This window comes from Dunckerocampus dactyliophorus, chromosome 21 (genome assembly GCF_027744805.1).
Source record: "Dunckerocampus dactyliophorus isolate RoL2022-P2 chromosome 21, RoL_Ddac_1.1, whole genome shotgun sequence".
Lineage (NCBI taxonomy): Eukaryota > Metazoa > Chordata > Actinopteri > Syngnathiformes > Syngnathidae > Dunckerocampus > Dunckerocampus dactyliophorus.
Genome location: NC_072839.1, coordinates 1,057,293 through 1,079,873, shown reverse-complemented (window position 1 = coordinate 1,079,873; position 22,581 = coordinate 1,057,293). Strand labels below are relative to the sequence as shown.

The 22,581-nt window shown below is 41.9% G+C and overlaps 1 protein-coding gene across 2 annotated transcripts in view; it reads right to left on the bottom strand.

Annotated features, from left to right (window-relative positions):
* The window catches only part of LOC129173895 (partitioning defective 3 homolog), a 308,256-nt gene that overhangs the window by 103,241 nt on the left and 182,434 nt on the right, over positions 1-22,581 (bottom strand). For both annotated transcript variants that reach the window (XM_054765212.1, XM_054765211.1), the window contains one exon: positions 14,682-14,901. In XM_054765212.1, the coding sequence (XP_054621187.1) occupies positions 14,682-14,901 (220 nt within the window). The remainder of the gene's footprint in view (positions 1-14,681; positions 14,902-22,581) is intronic.

Sequence of the window (22,581 nt, the reverse complement as noted above, 5' to 3'; positions counted from 1 at the left end):
CTGCCCTTTTTGGGGGGAATTTTTCATCCGCAATCCTTATGTGAGACATGAACACATTGTTACTATTTTTGTTAACATTTTTACACCAAAGAACTACATTACTGGCGAAGTGACACATCACCACTAGCTACTGTCCGGCTAGCAACCAACTTCACCACACACTCGCTAACAATGCCTCAGGCCACTAGCGAAAGCATATTGAAGCATTGCTGCTGCTGTGTTTTTGTTTTTGACACTAAGGTGTAGAAGTTCCCAAAGTACTGCAAGTATTCCATGTTATGATGAATGTACCTGTTACTACACGCTCACAGCATGGATAGAAAACCACTAAACCTTGTTGGAGCTTTTTGGACGTGTTCTAATAGCAGCCTTTCTAGGCTGAATAGGTGTGTCCCATTACGTGCATTTTTAGGACGCAAACAAAAGAGAAAGACGGGTGTTCATGTCTCACATAAGGATTTTGGATGGTCGGCAAAATTCCAAAAAGTGCACTTATCCTTTAAAGACGAGAAATGAAATGATGCTTAAAGCCCCAATTTGGCCAGGGTGTGCCCGGCTTTTACGGGTTTACCACATACCCCCCCCCCCCCCCCCCCCCCCCCCCCCCCCCCCCCCCCCCCGCCAGGGGGAGACACTGAGTGGAGAAAGCTGCCAAATAAAGTCAACAAAGTTGAACGAATCCATGCCTGCTGGTGTTTCATTAAAGTGAGTTCTTCAAATTCCCCAATCAAAAAGCCACTTTTCTTCATCACGTTGGCTTTTTTGTCTTTTGTCTTTTCCAACCCACAATGCAGTGCAGATGTGCTTATCAATACTAAAATGCCACATCTCTACGATGCTCTGCAAAAAACAAAACAAAAAAAACAGTCAAGGGCGTTTTTATGTCTTGTAGACTGACTTTGGAATACACACACACACACACACACACACACACACACACACACACGTGCACGTCTAAATGCTGCATTGGAGTGTGTCAGAGAGAGAAGACAGCGAAAGCACTGATCCGTGATATACATCCCCCCAAGCATCCAGAGGGAGACGAGCGAGGTCTTTCTGTCAATGCTACGATGAATCTCCAGGGCAGATGGGGGGGTGGGAGTCAGGCTGGGTATGGGTGTGGATAAGGGAAAAAAACATGGGTGGGAGTGACAGTAATTGTGAGTCAAGCGAGGATAAAAGACAGAAGGAATCTTTGGGATAGCGACTCCACATCCCAAGCAGGGTTTGACTAATAACCTTGGACACACCTCTGCATCGAGGACGTAATGTCCAAAGCTGCACCAATGGGGGAAACAAATCTGACCAGGTGTGCACATTGTGCCACTTTAATGTGTACAGTAAATGATGCGCTTTCATTCCAAATAGGACGTTTGCAGATCTCAAAGGCATAAATAGGCAAGTAATAGTCAAACTACGCTACTGAGAATGTTGGTCATGGGAAAATCAGCTGCTAGCTCCAAAATAGACGAGAGAAGTTCTTTGAGAATAATGAGAGGTACAATTTAATAAATGAGACAAATCAATAAAACCTGAATAGACGGCTTCCAGAGAGGCTAGAATAATATAAACCAAAGTGTCTCACATGCCCAGACACCCAAGGTGATTTGAATCAGGTGATAAGCATGTGGAGGACTTGTTTTAATATAATAATATATTAAAAATCATATATAATAATCATAGCAAGTCAGTGTGAGAAACCCACATACTGTATGTGCATAATTAGAACTAATGGCAGCAAAATCAAATGGAATAATGGACACAAAACATTTTATAGGCACAATAATAAACCATATTTTCCGGACGTTCATCCAAACACAGCAAAATGCTTCCAGCTCTGTATTGGTAGATAACAGCTGATTATTTAAAAAAAAGGGATTTTTCTTTTATCCAAGCTCCAAATATGAACTTAACATCCATCCAAGATCCCCTGTGATTGGCTGGCGACCAGTCCCGGGTGTACAGCACCTCCCGCCCAAAGTCAGCTGGGATAAGGGCTGTAGCATACCCCCGCGACCTTAGTGAGGACAAGCAGCAGAGAAGATGGATGGATGGATGCACATCCATCCATTGGCTGATTTCTAGTAAGAATGGTGGAACATGAAGACCCCCCACACAGACAAGAGGCGAAACATGTGATTTGGTACAATTGAATAAAATGTGCATGCAAGGAGACAAATCAATAGAACCTAAACACACTGTGTCCAGAGAACATGTCTATTGCTAGTACTATTCATGTTAAATGTTAGCTAATATCGGAAACCGAATATGTGAGGGGAGAGGTGATCTCCTCTTGTGAAGGGCACCCAAGGCTATTTGAATCAGGTGATAAGCATGTGGAGAACTTGTGAGTGATTTTTCTTGTATTCAAGCTCCAAATATGAAATTTAACAACCATCCAAGACAAAACCAGACCTTCAGAGTCATAATGGGAGAATGAACTTCTAAAAATCTCTTGAATTCTGGAAATAAGTTCTTGTAAGAATGTTGTAAAATGAATCCCCCACCCAAAAAAAACCACCACTTTACATGCGCAACACATGTTGAGACACTGAAAGAACATGAGGAGCGCTGTACTGCCTTTAATTGGGTGCCTCTGATGGAAATCAGAGGCGTAATCCAACATCGATTGATATTACCAGTGTAATTCAAAAGCAATTTCACAGCTTACTCTCCCCCCTTGCCTGCACTGTTATCGTCTCCCCGCCGTTAGCCATCTTCTCGCTTACATGTTAAGATGTGTGCACACATCAGCAGGTGGGACCGACTGATGGGAAAGGTCATTTCAGCCAAAGACCCCCATTTCATTACATGCTAAGCCCTATGGACGGGTGAGCGGACTAGCAATGACTTCTACAGCCGCGGGTGAGTCGTAGCACATAGAATAGATTCTTGTGTGCATTTATCTACCTTTAAAATTGTGCATGTTTTGGCATCACTAATACAAGAGGGAGTTTTGAGGAAAGCCTGGAAAAAATAGTCTTAATCAGTGAAATATATAACAGAACTTTTCTGAAGTCACCAGCTAAAAGCAACACATTGCTTGCATTGACGTTCAGATGGGTTTAAGAGAGGGTTTGGGGTTCCTGCGATGGAGGCCACACTAAATACTTTCTGTTCTCAAGGGTCTTTATGTATCATTGCAGACAGATACAGTGTGCATACAGTAGTGTTCTCAGGGCATTCAATCCATCACACCTGGACTGTTAACGTTGTCTTAGAAGTCGTTTTGCCTCTCATCTGAGCAGGCCTCATTGGCTCAAAGACTGGATAGGACAGCTCCAGTCTCTGGGGATGGCGCAGGATCCAAAGAATGTATTTATCCTCCGCAAACAATAATGCTTTCTCTCTTTTGTGGTGCAAAACGGCAGTTGTTAAGACACAGTGGAATGAGGCCTGTCGTTTGGGGCAATCACAAACAGTAATCCCTCGTTGATCACGGCAAATTGGATCCAGGCCTGGCCGTGATAAGTGAATTTCTGTGAAGTAGGTTTCAATATTAATAAACAGAATATTTTTGTAGGAAGAGCATGACTTTTAAATACGGGTTTTAACATTATTAGAGCCCCGTAGACATGAAATAACACCCCTATAGTCACTTTTACACTCCAATTATTCTTTACGTCACATTTACGTCACATTGTGCAGGCTACGGGATCACTACAGGGACAAAAGACGGCCGTCGCTAGCACAGCAAGCTAACTATTTAGCCTCTTGAATTTACTGATTCTAAACTTAATAAAGTGTTTCAAACGGCGTGGGGAAGAAGGACTAAGAAGCCAAACTGTATTCTATTTATACAAATTCACTTCAAAAACAAGTTTTTAAGTAATTAATGACCACGAAACGTCGCAAACCAAGGACCGCCAGTACATACATATCAAATTAAACATGATGGTCATGACACTAAAGTGAACCTTTTCTTTGGTGTAAATATAAAATTAGCCAAGTGTACACTATAACCCCCTTTTAGATCCACTGGACTGCCGATGATTATTACAGCTTTGCTACTGAAGGTGGGCATCGTACCGCAGATATAGTTTCAGAGGAGGTTTCATCGGCGGGTGTGCGCGTGATCCCACAGGGGTTGGATCATTAGTAGTCATAGGCCCGGCAGTGAGGACGGGTGCACCACCATTCACTTAGAATTTCAGCTCTTTAATAACACACTTTATGATGTCTGAGAAAGAAGAGCCGCAAACATCAGCTCTGTGCCCGAGTCAGCGTGAGAGACATCTCTGGATCTCATTTCAGCCCGACAAGATCTCAGATTCAATTAACTCGTCTCGTTGCAAGCACCTCCTCTCCTGACACACAAACCAGACTCTCCTACGCTTCAAGGTCTGCATCGCAGAACCACATGATCGTTCCAAAACTAATCACTCCGGGGCTGTCTGATGGAGGCCCATTGCTGCCCAATCTTATTTGCATCAAACGGACAAAAGCATTTGAAGAGCAAGCGGGTAGCCATGCCCCCCCACGTCCACCCTCTCGCTCCGTGGTTGGAACAGTCATCTCTCATTCTTCTGTGGTGGATAAAGTCAAAGAGAGGTCTGTCTTCCCCCACCTTAATGCTATCACTTTGGTCTCCCCGTACTTGTAAATGCGTTCCGCCACCAGAGAAGTGAACGTGGCAGCCAATACGTGCAACACTGCTGTGGAAGGACGCTTTGTTTTGAACAGGGTACAATTCCCCTGAAGAAGCGGCCTTGGTGTTACTGAAATATGACTTTGCACACCATTTTTTTCAAAAACATGTTTCCATGACTAGGGTGGCCATATTTTCATTACCGAAAACCAGGAGATACTCAAATGGTACTCAAGGTTTACGCAAAGACGCCTTATACACGAGTCCCTGGCCCCTGCGTGCGTCACATTTCACAGCTTCACTCAATCACCCGTTTTCCAAAACTATACTAATTAAGCTGTTTCGTCATCATCCTGTGTCGTACACCGCTGTGTTTGTTTACCTGAGGGATTGTACCCCGACGGCGTCACTTCCGGAAATGAGACTGAACTTGAGAGCTAGCCCGGCATGGCTGGTGCCAAGAAACATAAATGGCATTTTTTGCCAATTTGCCGTCCCCTTTCAAAAATCAAACAATATAGAACACAATTACAAAATAATATATAACATGTTTAATAGGGCTGTCAAACGATTGACATTTTTACCAGATTAATCGTCAAATTAATCATCAAATTAATCAATCATGATTATCACCATGTCACACTGTCTGAAATATGCCCACTTTTAATGTATTTTATTGAAAGACAGATAAATGACAGAGCAGGATTATACAGTATATAGTATATCATACAGTATATAGTATTTTATACAGAATATATTATATTATACAGTATATAGTATATTATACAGTATATAGTACATCATATAGTATATAGTATATTATACAGTATACAGTATATTATACAGTATATAGTACATCATATAGTATATAGTATATTATACAGTATACAGTATATTATACAGTATATAGTATATTATATAGTATATAGTATATCGTACAGTATATAGTATATTATATAGTTATAGTATATTATATAGTATATAATATAGTATATAGTATATCGTACAGTATATAGTATATTATATAGTATATAGTATATAATATAGTATATAGTATATCGTACAGTATATAGTATATTATATAGTATATAGTATATAATATAGTATATAGTATATCGTACAGTATATAGTATATCATATAGTATATTGTATATAATATAGTATATAGTATATTATATAGTATATAGTATATTATATAGTATATAGTATATTATACAGTATACAGTATATTATACAGTATATAGTACATCATATAGTATATAGTATATTATACAGTATACAGTATATTATACAGTATATAGTATATTATATAGTATATATTATACAGTATACAGTATATTATACAGTATATAGTATATTATATAGTATATAGTATATTGTACAGTATATAGTATATTATATAGTATATAGTATATTATATAGTATATAATATAGTATATAGTATATCGTACAGTATATAGTATATTATATAGTATATAGTATATTATATAGTATATAGTATATCGTACAGTATATAGTATATTATATAGTATATAGTATATAATATAGTATATAGTATATCGTACAGTATGTAGTATATCGTACAGTATATATTATATTATATAGTATATAGTATATTATATAGTATATAGTATATCGTACAGTATATAGTATATTATATAGTATATAGTATATAATATAGTATATAGTATATCGTACAGTATGTAGTATATCGTACAGTATATAGTATATTATATAGTATATAGTATATAATATAGTATATAGTATATCGTACAGTATGTAGTATATCATACAGTATATAGTATATTATATAGTATATAGTATATTATATAGTATATAGTATATCGTACAGTATGTAGTATATCGTACAGTATATAGTATATTATATAGTATATAGTATATCGTACAGTATATAGTATATTATATAGTATATAGTATATAATATAGTATATAGTATATCGTACAGTATATAGTATATTATATAGTATATAGTATATTATATAGTATATTATATAGTATATAGTATATCGTACAGTATATAGTATATTATATAGTATATAGTATATTATATAGTATATAGTATATCGTACAGTATATAGTATATTATATAGTATATAGTATATAATATAGTACATAGTATATCGTACAGTATGTAGTATATCGTACAGTATATAGTATATTATATAGTATATAGTATATCGTACAGTATATAGTATATTATATAGTATATAGTATATACTAGTATATACTATAGTATATACTATTATATAGTATGTCTTTATGCATTAAAGGCGCTAAATTAAGTGAACATTGAAAGGAAGTTAAGAGATGGCACTCATGTCTGAAAATCAAATTACTTAACACTGCTTTCTTTATCAGACCAACATTTCTATCACACTTGAACTGTGTTATTGTGAGCAATGAGGAGTTGTGTTCAAAGACGCCACGTCATTCAAGTCAGTGGTCCCCAACCTTTTTTGACCCGCAAACCGGCTTGTGTTCCTGCAAATCTCCTGCGGACCGGGGGGGAGTTTGTACATTATAGCGATCTGATTGATCTTATTTATGATGTATTGTGTAAAACTGAGACATGAACAGCATCACATTAAAAGCACAAAATGAATGCAGACACATGCATGCACAATAAGATGTGGTGATGTTCAGAGTGTCCGTGAACGCATCTCGTGGTCTGTCCAGTGACAATGAGGAAGGGTCGTTACAATGATGATTGGACTTGACGTGTTGGAGCTGCATATATGCTGTTGATGTGTTCGGGTCAGAACAAAGTCATAAAAGAGCGTCTGACTCTGTGACTCTGGGGGGAGCTACACTGTACCGCCGTCTGCCGTCATACCAGAGAGCCGTGGCTTGCCATGATGTTTATTACGCTAAAACGTGTAACGTAATTAATGAAATGAAGTCAAGGGTCAGGGTGCGACACATAAAAGTTGGACTTGGCTGATCATGGGTACTTTCATCCCATCATGTTGGCGCCTGCATGGCCACCACAATGGACGATGTGTCTTTACATGGAATTATCTTCTTCCATTCCTGTTTTTTTCCACGTTCCACCAGCTGGTATTCCATGTCTGTGCCCCGCGCTTGTTTTTTCACAGCACACATGATGATGAGTGAGGTGGCACCAAAGAGGAACAATTATCATTTTGGCCCAGATAACACTGAGCAGATGTCACGGCCCACATGTGGAGGTGTCTAATTGCTGGTTTCAAACCGACGGCGCCACGATGCAACCAGCATATGTGAATGTGCGTCGGGGATGGCGTATAGGCAAACAGGGGCGCACGAGGGAGAAATGTCTTTTTATCCATCAGGCAGGATCATGACGGCCGTGTGCGTGTATAAAAAGCCAGGCTAATGTGTCATGTCGGTGTGCTAATGATCAAACTGGCTTAGCAGACATCTGCTGTCCCCGCTCACGCAAGCAGAAGGATTCATCGGGCTGAAGACAGAGAACGGTGCAGGAACACGCTAACCACTTAGTCTCATGCTACACGTATAAGGCGGTCGTGCCTTTGTTGCATGGCATCTGTATTCTCATCATCAAGCACTCACGAAAGCCTGCTAACACTCACACACACACGCACGCACACGCACACACACACACACGCACACACACACACACACTCACTCAAGTGCTCCCAGTGTGCTTCCATGCTGCATGAGAATAATAAACACTGAAAGACAGAAGGCCTTCTCCCTTCTCAGTGTTTTTTGTTGTATTTTTTCCACCACACACTCTTCCCTCCAGCATCTTTAAGCGTAGCCTTGAGTGGGAACTCATCTGTGGGGAGGAGCAAGCACACAAGGTCCCCCGGGGTGACGGAGGGTGAGGAGGTAAGGCAAGATGGGGATGCGCGGCTGTCACACCGAGCTCCAATTTCGGTTGATGGCTTGACGTCAGGCAACGGGTGAGGACGATGCCAGATCCCATTAACATGTCTTCTCATCTACACACCAGGAAACACGCCTCACACACAAAAAAGGATTCACACGCGTCTCAAAAATGCAAACTGACGTGCAAACGGGCGCAGACCAACAAAGAAACAACAGAAGAAAAAAAAAAGGCAAAATTGCAAGAGAAGCCTCAATCGAGCCTGCAGGCGGACAGTTTCATGATGCCGTGACTGTGCCGCTTCTTTTCCTATTGCCTCGCTCCCTTTCCTTTTCATCCTGCCTTCCCCGCTCTCCCTTGGTGCCCCAGTTCACTCCAGTGCACACGCTCCCACTCTCACGCCCCCTACACCCCACCCCCGCTTCCCCACCCTGGTCAGGCCTTTCAAAATTGCAGCCTCCACCAGCTCATCCCCTTTACGCTACTTTATTCCAGCTGCATGGTGCATTTGCATAACGCTTGGCGAAAACAATTTGCCCCCACACATATATATACAATTATACAGTTATGGAGTTGACTGGCACACACACACTATTAAAAAAAAAAACAGCACACACAATTTGCACGAATGTGTCTTTTGAAATACATAAAGCACACACAATCATTCACCCCGTATAACTGTGGTCCACTTTTGCTCCCGCTCGTCTGATCGTCTCTGGTTCGGAAAAATTCATCATCTGGGAAAAGGTATATTTCAGGGAATAGTCTCTATGCCGTTATCCTCTATTACCCATGAGAATGAATGAGATTTATTTTGTTTCCCTATTCGACAGAGACATTGGAGGGCAGACTCACATGTCTACACATCCAGGGCCTTTTCAATCAGGAGGACGGCATATGGAGGACGTCTATACAAAGGACTCTGTTAGAACGTAGAAGAAGGCTAAGGACATCATATTGCAAATAAATGTTGAAAGCATACATGATAGGCGGGGCGGGGCTGGACTGGTCGCCAGCCAATGACAGGACAACCAAGCATATAAGTCACACTTTAAAGTCTCTGTTTAGCCTAGCATGCATGTTCTTGTGGGAAAGAGCTGAAGTACCTGGAGAAAACATGCAAACTCCACACAGAGCTGCCCAGGCGGATGCTGGAACCCAGACAGGCCAACATCCCTAACCATGAGGCCCCCACCGTGTGGCAAAGGTGGATGGAAAACACACATTGCAGGAATGCATGGGCCACAATAGTGTAAGAACACAGCTACTTCAAAAACTCTTAATATATCTGGCTGGTCATCAGTCCATCCGTCCGTCCGGTGAGAAATCTATCCATCTGTCTGTTGCGAAATCTATCTATCTATCTACTATCTATCTATCTATCTACTATCTATCTATCTATCTATGTTGCTGTGTACATGGGACTGAGGTACCATCCACCACTTCCATCTAAAAAGGGGAAAGGGAAAGAAAATGTGGCACTAATGTCTCTAATAAGATTGAAAATGCCAGCAAGTATGATGGTGAAAAATCACATTAATAAGGTCAAACTAGCATTGTAATGTGATTTCATGAGATGGTATTATGCATAATTGAGCTCCTCGAGTGATGTCTAGTTATCAGTTTAATAGTCATCTGTATACACAGGGCCATGAAATAATGGGAATGTGGCTTTGGGAGGGGGGGCGGTCAGTCAGTCATGTGAAAGAGAAACGATACCTCATTAGGAACATTGAAGCCTCACGGGCCAGACCAAGAAGACACTGCTGCCATCTAGCATGCTAACACAGCCCAGGGCAACGCTTCTAACACCCAAACACAAGTGATAGGATTGGAAAGTAACGATGGCATGCGATCCACTAGAGACGGCGTGAATGATGACATAACAGGCTTTATTGGTAATGCACCGCCCTGGATGCAGACATGGACACATGCATGCAACAGCCTGGAAGTAACAGAAGAACCAAGCTGCCCAGGGCTTTTTTTCTAGCTTGAAATGCAAACACCGTTCTATCCATTGATATGATCATTAGCTATTTAGTGCAGGCCTGTCTCCCTTAAGGAAGTAAAGCTGGAGACAAAGATGACTGGAAACCAAAGCCCCGCCCTGTCTTATGTTTTCAACTTACGAGTCCACCAATACAATGAACGAGGCAGGACTTCCAGAAGTTGGCAAACCCGTGTCTTCCACCGCTGCTAGCATGGTCAACTTGTCCAATGAATTCAAGAATTGTTCGGCTTGTTTGTTTAGCCTTCTGACTGTCACGCACAAACGGGCGAGTGTTGTCCAGCGCTTCGGCTGCGTGAGCTGCCGTTTGACTGATGATCACATCGTGAGCCTCAAAAACTCACCAAGCGGCGTCAAGTGTTCTTCGAATGGCATATCAAATTAAAGCTTTTTTTTTGTTTGGCAGGTAAGTTCCACACGGCAGACATGATTGTTTTTCTTTTGGAAGGAGAGTGGGTGCAGGACGCTACACTGGATCGCTACAGGCTGCAACCGTACGAGCCGCAGGCTTCCGTGGTTGCCATTGAAAGCTATTTATCGGCACATGCCGATCACATTCTTTTTCACGGAAATCGGGCGATACTGATCGGTGGCCGACCGATCGGAGCATCCCAGATCTGAAGACATCCTAATTTCCTTCCATGATTTTTTTTTTGTTTTACAAACTATAAGCTGGTCTTCCACACACAGTATTTATCTAAGCTGCGTCTCTCCCCCCTCCCCGCTTCCCTTGCCCCTGCTGTTAATGCACTCCCAATCAGGATGTCCATTAAGTGGATGTGAAATCCACGTTCATCAGGTCGTCCAAGAGAGGCAGATGAAGACGAGACTTGCATGTGAGAGGAGCGCCGGGATAAAAAGTGACAGAGACAAAACCACTGAGACAAGCATTACAAAGGATTAACCTCACCGGGTCTCCTTTTGAAGTTGAGATACCACAGCGAAGCGCCGGCATGCAAAACTTGCTAATGTACAGGGTATGCGTGATGCGTAAGCCTGAGAGTTGACTGACAAGACAAAGCCTTCGTCAGGCGTAGAATCTGAAATCACTGTGGAAACTTTTGCTCAAATCTTCCACATCACAGATCCTTTGCATTCTTACTTTTTTACCTCCGGCATTTCTGACGACTACATGTTCTTCTTAATGCAAAAGTTGCTATTGAATCCATTGGGATGCATTCATGTTCACCTCGTACCTTTCATCTTTAACTTTATAAACTTGGATTGCCAAATGAGGCGAATGGAACGGCGCTGTCAAAAGTTTTTAAGCCGCAAAGCGGAGACTTTGAGAGGCAAAGACACGCTCGTTGAAAAGGTTCTTTGCATTCAGGCTTTAAAGCAGGGGTGTCAAACTTGCAGCCCCCTACTTGACATCAAAGGTTAGTGTCCTGGGGGGCATTTTATAACAATATTTAATATTGCAGATCCACGGTGTCTTTTTTTTTCAAAGCAATACTGAAAACGTTCTGCTTCTCAAGACCGATATGATGCCGATGGCCGATACATGACCGTATATCTACATTTTGATTTCGATTTAAGGGTAGTTAGTGCACCCCTGGAGGTAAGAGGGACTGGAACAAATTAGGATGTGTTGATTAGTCCTAATGAAATATGATGACATCACTACCATCAGGAGAACCAGAGTATAGAGGGGGAGGAGCCACCTGGCGTGGCCCAGCAAGGTGCTCTGTATTCGAGCACACGCTCCGAGCAGCTGGTGTGAGCCCACAGAGGTCTCTGGCAAAGCCTTTGCACTTTTCAAAAGGCCCAACGCTGGCGTTTGAGGTGGCTGATAAGGTAGACAGGTACTGTAGATACTTTATTCATCACCAAGAGAAATTCACATCCAAGACATTTGTGTGCTCGATGGGGGTTTTCCCTTGTCGCAGAGCATTCGGTACAAAGTCCTTTCTCTTAAAAGAGAGCTTGATTTGCTCACCTGCACACTACGGGTAATCTTTGCCTTATTGGAGCGTTTTTCTAAATGATCAGTTATCTGAGCAATGCACTGCTATGCTATGTTATCGTATTTATCAGTATGACATGATGATTCCCCTCATATCGGCCCCATATTTATCGTGCACCCCTATTAAATATGTGATGGCAAATTTGAGTCCCACAAAGGCTGGTCAGAGGCGCTTGAGCTTGAATCGGGTCAGCACTCGGGAACAGCAACCTCGCGGTGAGCGTGTCACACAGTGAAAACAATCAACAACTATGTCAACCTGAAACATGTAGCTTCTGCAACTTTATTTTAAAAAAAGTGCCGCAAGGCATGCTGGGCATCCAAAAGTACTCCTACCAACATTGCTTCAAAGCAAGAAGTAGGCTCCAGGAGCCGAGGTTCTGAAGAACCGTTCTGAACTGTCATGAGTAAAGAGGTTGTATTTTATTTTGGAATACTTGAGACTCTACCCCCAGCAGCCTAAAGCAAGTTGAGCTTGACACTCCTGCTTTAAAGGCACAGGACGGAGATGGAGATTTATTGTTCACTTGTGAGTCACGTGATGCGCTACGCTGGCTAATCCCATTAAAGTAATCCACATGGAAGCAACTTAAGGCACAAGAAGGCTTGCAGCGCTTCCAAGTTATGCTCCATTTAAAGTGTGCACACAATCCGCTACCTCATTTCTTGTTTGGCACTTTGCTGAAAAATAAGGAAAGCTGCTGCAGGTGACTGCGTGCAGCCCCCACAGGGATTTATTTACCATTTCAGACCCCTCAAAATATCACCAATATCCTCATAGTCACTGTAGTAATTAAACACCTTCCTTCCTGCCTTCACGTGCTTACTTTGAATGAGTGGACATTTTACGACAGCTTGCCTGAATGGAAGGTTTGGAGAGTGTTAGCAAAGCAGCAAATCCATGCATTCTTTTCTCAAACAAATATCCTAACATCCATTTCATGCAGAAACCTTTGTAGGTTTGTTGTGCTAACCGTGAGGTACTTTGCGCTCAGTATTGTGAGGTCTACATCCTGAGGCCTGTCCACGCTGTCCTTGAAAGACACATTTGAAGCATTTTCAGACTTTCAAGTATTTCCTGAAAATGTAATGCAGTGAGGATAAGTGGATGGATGGATATTAGAGTAATCCCTCGTTTATCCTCCGTGATGAGTGAATTTCCGCGAAGTAGAATTCCTTATTTATAAAGGGAATATGTTTGTAGTTAGAGCATAAAAAACCTGTTTACCACCTTTTAAATACACTTTCTTACATGATTAGAGCCCTCTAAACATGAAATAACACCCCTATAGTCACCTGTACGTTATTATTACCCAATATAGTAGACATCATAAGAGAAAACAAGACATAAATAAGACATAATATAGACTCACACATGTTAACATTGGAAGACGACCTTGTTACTTGTACAAGTACTTCCTGTGGTGGCTATTGTCTCATCAGTGTTAACTTTAGTGACAAGTGTAGAATACTACATATCCTCACGTCTTCTGAATGCCTTATAGTTGTATTTTACTTCATTGAGCCAATTTGATGCTTGGAAATGCTTCATTTAGGCAAAAAAAATACATACAATTGGCTCAATTGTGCATTTTTCAAACTAATATACAGGGACTATTGGATGTTTTGGATGTTACACTAATAACTATTTGCTTTGTCGCATCCGTACAAAGTGTATCAAAGTGGGCCCTGCGCGCGTGCTACAAAACCTTCACCTCAGCTTCCTGAAATGTAAAATCAATCGTGTGTCGCTGTAGATTAATAACCACCAAACCTGTGCAACCTGTAGAAGATTGCAGCCAATTCCAACTGTGACAACGACGTGCCCACCAATTCAATCTTTAACCGCAGCTACCATCAAGTACCTGCCTTTTCACAATCAATGCAGTCCATTATTATGATTATTGTTGTTATTATCATCAATAAGTCTACCTTTATAACCTTAAAAATGATATTTTCATCAAATGGCGACACCACACTGCACACACACACATGCTGACGTGTGTTTTGACAAAGGGGGCGTGCACATGGTGTTTCATGACTAAAACATGGCACCCTTATTAAAAACAATCTGGTTCAGCGGTGCCCCCCCCCCACACACACCTCTTCACCTTCTCCCCGCACCACCAGGGTGAAGGAGAGGAGCTCCTGATGAGCACCGTGACATTGCGTGAAAGCAGTCAAGTTGTGTAGGACGACGTGTTGAGTGTCAGCTATGGAATGATTGATGCTCAGGACTACAAGGGGCGCTGGACGCTCTCCTTACCTGAACATGTCGCCCAGGCCCTTCAGCATGCCTTTCTTGGCTTTGCTTTTCTCCTTCTCTTTATCCCGCTCGGGTTTCTTCTTTTCCGCCTTGTCCCGATCTTTCGGCCTGTCGTCTTTGGAAAGGTTTCCGTTGAGTCCGGGGCTGATGAGGACGAGGTCCCCGCTGGCGGACGTCGAGTCTTGGCCGGATCGGGAGCTTCCGTCCGTGTCCTCCTCCACTTGAATGATGACAGCAATGAGGAAAGACACAGAGAACCAACTATTACTGCTAAACAATAACAATCATCAGCAAAAACGTGAAGGGAAAGTCTTTTCTGTTGCTTTTCATTGGACGCACACAGATGGTCCTCAGTTGACAATGTTCCACCCTTTCATTTAATACCAATAATATATAAAATAACAAGAATTATCAGGCCAACATGAATTATGGGAATTATGACGTCATACCGATAAATCCATCCATGCTAAAAATAGCTCTGTTAATCAATATACTACTTTTTAAAATTTATCCCACACATTAGGTGCATCATTGGATCGGTATCATTGATACCAACCTGAATTTTACTCAGTATTGGATCAGAAACGCAATCAGTGGTATTGCACATCACTACCTGTTAGATATTATTATTATTATTATTATTATTATTATTACACTTCAGTCTAATGGCATCTCATAGAAGCTCTTCCTGACACATACAGTACACTCACATAGCACAATCAGAGTTGGCCAACACTTACATACGACTGATGGAAAAATACACACGCAATAGATGCAATGTTGTCACTCACACAAGCTTAACTCTCACTTCCACACGAACGTAACTTTCTAGGGGGGCGCGGCGGCGATATAGACTCTGTGTACTTTCACTTTGCTCTTTCCTTCATTTTCCTGACGACAGTTCAGCACAGTAACCAAATATATTGCTCTTACTTTTTTATACAATTTCAGAAGCTTTAAATTGAAAATTGTGGTCATCGACTATTTCTCTGACAGCAATGTGGTCCAAAGAACTGAGAAGGAAAGCCAAGGAAAGAAAAGCACAGGGCTTCCACCATCATGGAGAAAGCTGCTTCTTTCTCAATACGCAGCTTTATTTCTTGCTTGGGAATATATCAGATGGTCTATTAAGGGAAAGCTGTGTCTCTACGGTTTAACATTGTGGAACAAAATACGCTGAATTCAATTGCCTCATTAGTTGAATATATTTACATTTGACACCTTGGAGGCTTGTCGTCTAAACCTACAGAAGGTTTGCTCAAAATTCAGGTTTAAAGATGGAATATAATGTATTCCACATCACTCTCCCCATTTCACATACACCACAGCAGCGAGATCTGATGCTTCTCATGTGAATCGGGTTCGCAATTTACATGGGAGTCTAATTCAAAGCCGACCATCAAATTGAAGGCAAACTCCTTGGGTGATATACGTACGCTTGATTAAACTCAACCTTCCATCACATCTAATTAATCTAATTAATCTGTCACTAATTATACATATACCCTAAGTCATCATGGAAAAGGCTCCCGGGATCAGACTTTCAAATGTGGCGCACTCTTCAGTCACATGATCCTGTCCACTGCTTATATTCTATACCGCAACTGCTCTAAAGCTACATTTACTTACACACTACATAATAGAAATATATACAACGGAAAATAGACACTACATTTCTTGGCTGAAAACAGTTTTTATTTTTTACTTATTTCATTTTTAAAACAATAAAAAAAACATATAAAAAGGATAACAACACATTTATCCAATTGTGCTTGACTTTCTAAAAAGTCAGATTCATGCAAACTATTTGATTGGAAACTACGACCCTCTCAGATGTTTGCACTTTGTGAACATCATTCAATATAAAACAAGTTATATCAATTAGGAATGAACACAAATATATTTAAATTCTGAAAGATGCAAAGGCTTGTAAACGAATGCAACTATTAGAAATATTCCCATCATATTCCAAGAATAGCTGCACTAGCGCCTCCAAAGAGTAAGCTGACTTTACTTAAAAAGTTCAAGTAAATGTAACCTATTACATCACGTCAATTAAGTCAAATCTACTTCATAATACTGCAATTGCTAAAGGAAGTTTGCCCATCATCACATGAACACACGTCCTTCTGTTTTCTGTGTGTTCTAAAGATATAAAAAGAGGCAAAAAGAGACAGCTAATTAATGCACGTAATGGGTCACACCTATTCCACCTATAAAGCCTTCTGAAAAAACCTCCATAAGCGCCAACAAGGCTCCATTTCCATCATGTGAGCTGCATATGAACCACATTGTTGTTATTATTGCTATTAACATTGTTACACCCAAGAACTACATTACTGGCGTAGTGACACCTCACCACCACGAGCAACTAGCTTCACCACACGCTCGCTCACAAAGGTAACGCTACATACTGGAGCTGCCGCCACTGCTGCTGTGTTGTTGTTTTTGATGCTAGGTGTAGCGTTCCTTTCTCTGTTGCTATGTGACATCAATGCACCCAGGAAGGACGTTCCCAAAGTACTAAAAGTATTACATGTTATCATGAATGTGATGATGGGCAAAATTCCCCCAAAAAGTGCAATTTTCCTTTAGGTACATTGCTAACTGTGTTTTTTTTTTTTTTTCTCGTCATATAGTTTTCCCTCATTCTGAAGCAGTAAAATATAGTAAAATCTATTGGTGCACATTGTTATGAGTATTGTATTTATTTTGGGGGGATTTTTCAGTGCAGGAGGGAGGCTGTGATTTAGAAAAGGAGGATGGGATGGAGTCATACTTCAAGGAGGAGTCGGGGGATTTATTTTGTCTTCTAATCTGTTGAAAAATCAGTTTGCGTTTTTAAGATGCCTATAAAACGTAATCATTGAAACGCTGCATGGTGGAAATGGAGATAAACCCGACAGCTTTATCCTGCTAAAATATGCAGTGTGCTATCTCTGCTCAGGAGGTGTGTTCTCTGTTGCCATGGGTTTGTCCATCTATTTACGACGAGGCTGTTCCAAAACACATTCAATAAAAAATAAGTTGTATTCTTGTTTGGCAGCCCCATTTAACAGCCAAAAAGGTCATACCACCTGGAATGCAACAACAATTCAAGAAAGAAGTCAACGTTTTCATCAAAAATATGAACTCCACAAGTGGATTTTGTTTTTTCTTCTCTGGCTGTTCAGTACCAAAATGAAGAAGAAGTCAGACGAAAACTTGAAACGTACGGACACTGAAGCCATTTTAGCCGTAGGAATTAATCCAGCCATCCATTTTCTATGTTGCTTCTCCTCATTAAGGTTGGGGGGGTATGCTGGAGCCTATCCCAGCTGACTTTGGGCGAGAGGCGGGGTACACCCGAGACTGGTCGCCAGCCAATGGCAGGGCACATATAGACAAACGACACTTTTTTCTTTAAGAACGTACAGTATCTACTGGGCTGTGACTTGAGTTGCAGGATCAGCCACAGCAGACTGCCTTGTATTTATTTCGGAAGAATGGATTTGAAATACATACGTTCCACTTTCATTGTGTTTTTGCTATCATACCGTCAGAATCTCATGCCTACTTGGATCCTACATGCTTTCAGCTCATACGAGTCTCAAGTTGTCCTTTTGTCACGAGCAGGATCTCATCCTCCTTCTTGACACCACCACAGATGCAGAGAACCTCGGCGGGATGGTCCTTATGCTCAGTCTGCTCATCCGACACCGACGAGCACCTGCAGCAGCTGTGAGCAGAATGACGGCTGTTCGTGAGCGAGATGAGCAGAGATGCTAACGCCGCTGTGTCTTACTGACACAAGGTGTATCATCCCGAGCATTATCACGTGTGTCTTTGATATGAAGTCTCACAGAGGCGTCATGTGGCTTTAAAAAGGCAGAAGAGACGTATCGGCGTCCTTCGTAATTCAACAAGATGTAAGCAATCACGCGGGAGCCTTTCAAATCAAGCCGGCATAAAGTGCCTCTAATAGATGAAAATGTAGCCCATCTTCAGGAGTTGAATGGATCTGAGATGAAGAAAAGACCTGACAGACCGCCTCAACTGACAGGGGAACGCGCTGATGAAAGTGTCAGGAGATAATTCCCAGCCACGGGAATCATTTTGTGCCACTTGTGTGAAACTTTTTGCTGCTTTCAAAATGAAGAACACCAAAGCCGGACGGTCACCGCAGGTTACGACAGACGCTTGTCTCACTACGAGCGCCGATGTTCCTCTTTCACTTCTTTTTCAAATGGATTTCTAAAGGATGCAACAGCAAGTTGGACAAGGAGGGGGGCGTGTGCCCTGCAGGATATCTTGTGGGGACACATTTTACGTAGGGGATGCCAAATTTGTATTTTATGTAAATAAAAGTCTTGGAGCAGAGGACAGCGGCGGCTTATCTGTCAACTTTGACTATTAACCTCAGTGACGAGCACAAACCAGCTGCTTTTATCTAAATTGAAAAACAGTTATTTGAATATCATGGGGGGTGGGGGTTTGGGGGGGTGGAATGCAATATACGGCAGCCGGGGAAATCAGCTGCTTTGCCCATTTTTCCGTGCTGAGATAAGACTGTATTTAGTGGCTTGCTGACAGAGCTTACGAGAACAAAGAATTTCACAGCAATAATTCCCCCTTTTTCACACACCCCCCCATCCCTTTTAATGGGATCCCTGGCTGGATGGAAACGAACATAAAGCAATTACTCTTGCAGCACGGCACTTTCATTACCTGTTGGCAAAACATAAGACGCCTGTCTGACGATGTCTTTCTATCATCAAACACCAAGCGGGAATGGATATGTCCGCTCATCGCTTGTGTTTCTTTTCCAAGTTCACAATTAAGTAAATCCCGGTTTAGGTCGCACAATAAACGCGAGAAGTAAACGGCTAAAAGCCGAGCCTGACTGGGGCAGATAGAAGCAACTGCATCGTGTGAGTTGCGATGTACTGGAAGTTGAGCTTTAGTCTGAACTGACACCAAAATGATAGCGAAAGGAGATGAAGCAATGCCAGCAGACGCTGCGTGTCGATGCTGAAGAGCTGAAGCACAACTGAACAAGTATGAGAGCTGGAATGTAGAATGAAAGGAGCAGAAGTTTGGAAGCTGAAGAGCTGAAGTTGTGTGGAAATATGCAGAAATGTAATATTTTATTGAACACGACGGGCAATTAAACCCGGCTTCAACTCACAACTTCTCGACCAATTGAGTGATGTGTGAGGTGACGTTTCACCACTAGTGGGCACCATTTCATTTGTCCATTCATTTTTAGCAAACTAAAAACAGCAGAGTAAAATTGCAGACTGAATGTTGAAATGTGTAAACCAAGGGGGCGTGGCTCCCCAGCTCAATCAATGAAAATGTACCGTCCCTCAGTTCGACCTTGGGGCGATGGGGACGTTTGTGTCGCAGGTCCAAGGTTTTGGACTAGCCTGCCCCTGAAAATTAGATCTGCACAAAAACTGGAGCATTTTAAATCTTTATTGAAATCTTATTTTTATGGACACAGATTAGCTTTGCATTGTTTTATTTGTGTCATTATGTTCTGTCTATTGCTTTTACTACCTTTTCATTGTACTTTTTTATTATTGCCAATGTTTTGTGTTTTATTAGGCAGCTGAGCTGTTGAAAACGTGCTATGTAAATACATTTGACCTTGACATCACCCCAAATTGGGCGTGATGAGTTGTAATTCATGTAAATGTAATTATTTTATATTATAATTAAATACGTATGTTGGGGCCCTGTGATTGGCTGTCCAGGGTGTGCTCCGCCTATCGCCTGAAGCCAACTGGGATAGGCTCCAGCATACGCCCGCATCCCTCATGAGGACAGAAAACGGATGGATGGATGGATGGATGGATGGAGGGAGGGAGGGAGAGAGGGAGAGAGGGAGAGAGGGAGGGAGGGAGGGAGGGAGAGAGGGAGGGAGGGAGGGAGGGAGGGAGGGAGGGAGGGAGGGAGGGATGGATGGATGGATGGATGGATGGATGGATGGATGGATGGAGGAGGGATGGATGGATGGATGGATGGATGGATGGATGGATGGATGGAGGGATGGATGGATGGATGGATGGATGGATGGATGGATGGATGGATGGATGGATGATGGATGGATGGAGGGATGGATGGATGGATGGAGGGATGGATGGAGGGATGGATGGAAGGATGGATGGATGGATGGATGGATGGATGGATGGAGGGATGGATGGATGGAGGGATGGATGGAGGGATGGATGGAGGGATGGATAGAGGGATGGATGGATGGAGGGATGGATAGAGGGATGGATGGATGGATGGATGGATGGATGATGGATGGATGGATGATGGATGGAGGGATGGATGGATGGATGGGTGGATGGATGATGGATGGATGGAGGGATGGATGGATGGAGGGATGGATGGATGGAAGGATGGATGGATGGATGGATGGATGGAGGGATGGATGGAGGGAGGGATGGATGGAGGGATGGATGGAGGGATAGATGGATGGAGGGATGGATGGATGGATAGAGGAATGGATGGATGGATGGATGGATGGATAGAGGGATGGATGGATGGATGGACTGATGGATGGATGGGTGGATGGATGGATGGATGGATGGAGGGATGGACGTACATCAGGAGGAGAAAGTCTCAATACTGACAACTACGGTACTTCCTTTCCTTTCCGTTGACATTTGGTAGAAACAAAATGATTTGTTTTCTTTAGCTCTCATATGCGATGAAGTGTTGTTGTCAGTAAACACTTCTTATTCCGTGACAAATCTGTCAACGTCGCACAAGCCTCCCCTCTTGTTCCCTGTCTCATGTATTGTGTTTTTCTATAAATATGCACCTTTATATGTCTAGCACTGTTGTAAATACACACTCAGTGTTTACTACAATTCTTCCACCGCCTGCACTTCTTTTTGTATCATTTATGGGAGCGTACATCACCAGAAAACACTGAAACATTAGGACAGCCCGCATGTCCAAATTATAGTTAATTCAAAGATACGTTTGAAAGGAAAAACAAATTCAAATAAACAATACTATGCAGTACTAAACAGTACTATGCAGTATTAAACAGTACTATGCAGTACTAAACAGTACTATGCAGTACTAAACAGTACTAAACTGAACACGGTCATGCACTTTAAGAGGATGTCAACTCTCAGGAAAACATGTCGCCACAGTCTCAAACAGTTTGACTCACAATGAACCTGTGGAAATATTCATGGGGGTGTAACCAAGACGCTTCTTGAGGGAGTGCCATGTGTGACATCTCCAGCAAGGGGGGGGATCCCTAACCTCGTTTACTTGGGAATCCCGACATTCTCTGAGGACTCAAGGGACACATTGTACCGTTAGCTACATGGCATGAAATAGGTCTTATGGAGGGAAACCACACAAGCATTCACTGTTTTAACAGAGCACATGGGTAATAGATTCCATTGGATAATATCTTTTTAACGCTAAACAAAGACGTATTCTGCCTTTGGGGGGCGCGTATCAGCTTGCATCGGGCACAGAACAACAAGTAAGTTAAATACAGGAAGTACTAAAGCACAGAAGCAAGTAAATACGACTGGAGTCCTATTAAACAGTCCTGTTGGAGTTTCGCCGAGCTTTGTGGAAAATTCTTCAACATTCTCAGGTTCATTCAGACTTAACTTTGAATAAAAACAAGTTCCTGTGCTCCAATGGCGTTCATACTGACTCTGTTCTTGACTGGTGGCTCGGGACCCATAAGTGGGCCGCAGATCCACTCCAGGTGGGTCGCAGACAGCAGGTCAAAAATGGCATCAAAATATGTAATATACTAGAGATCCACCTCTTGTTTTATTTGCAAAACAACATCAATAACTTTATGGTTCTCAAAGTACCAAAAACTACTTTTATGTCTACTTTTTTTGTTTATTTTGATGTAAGTGTAGTTTGT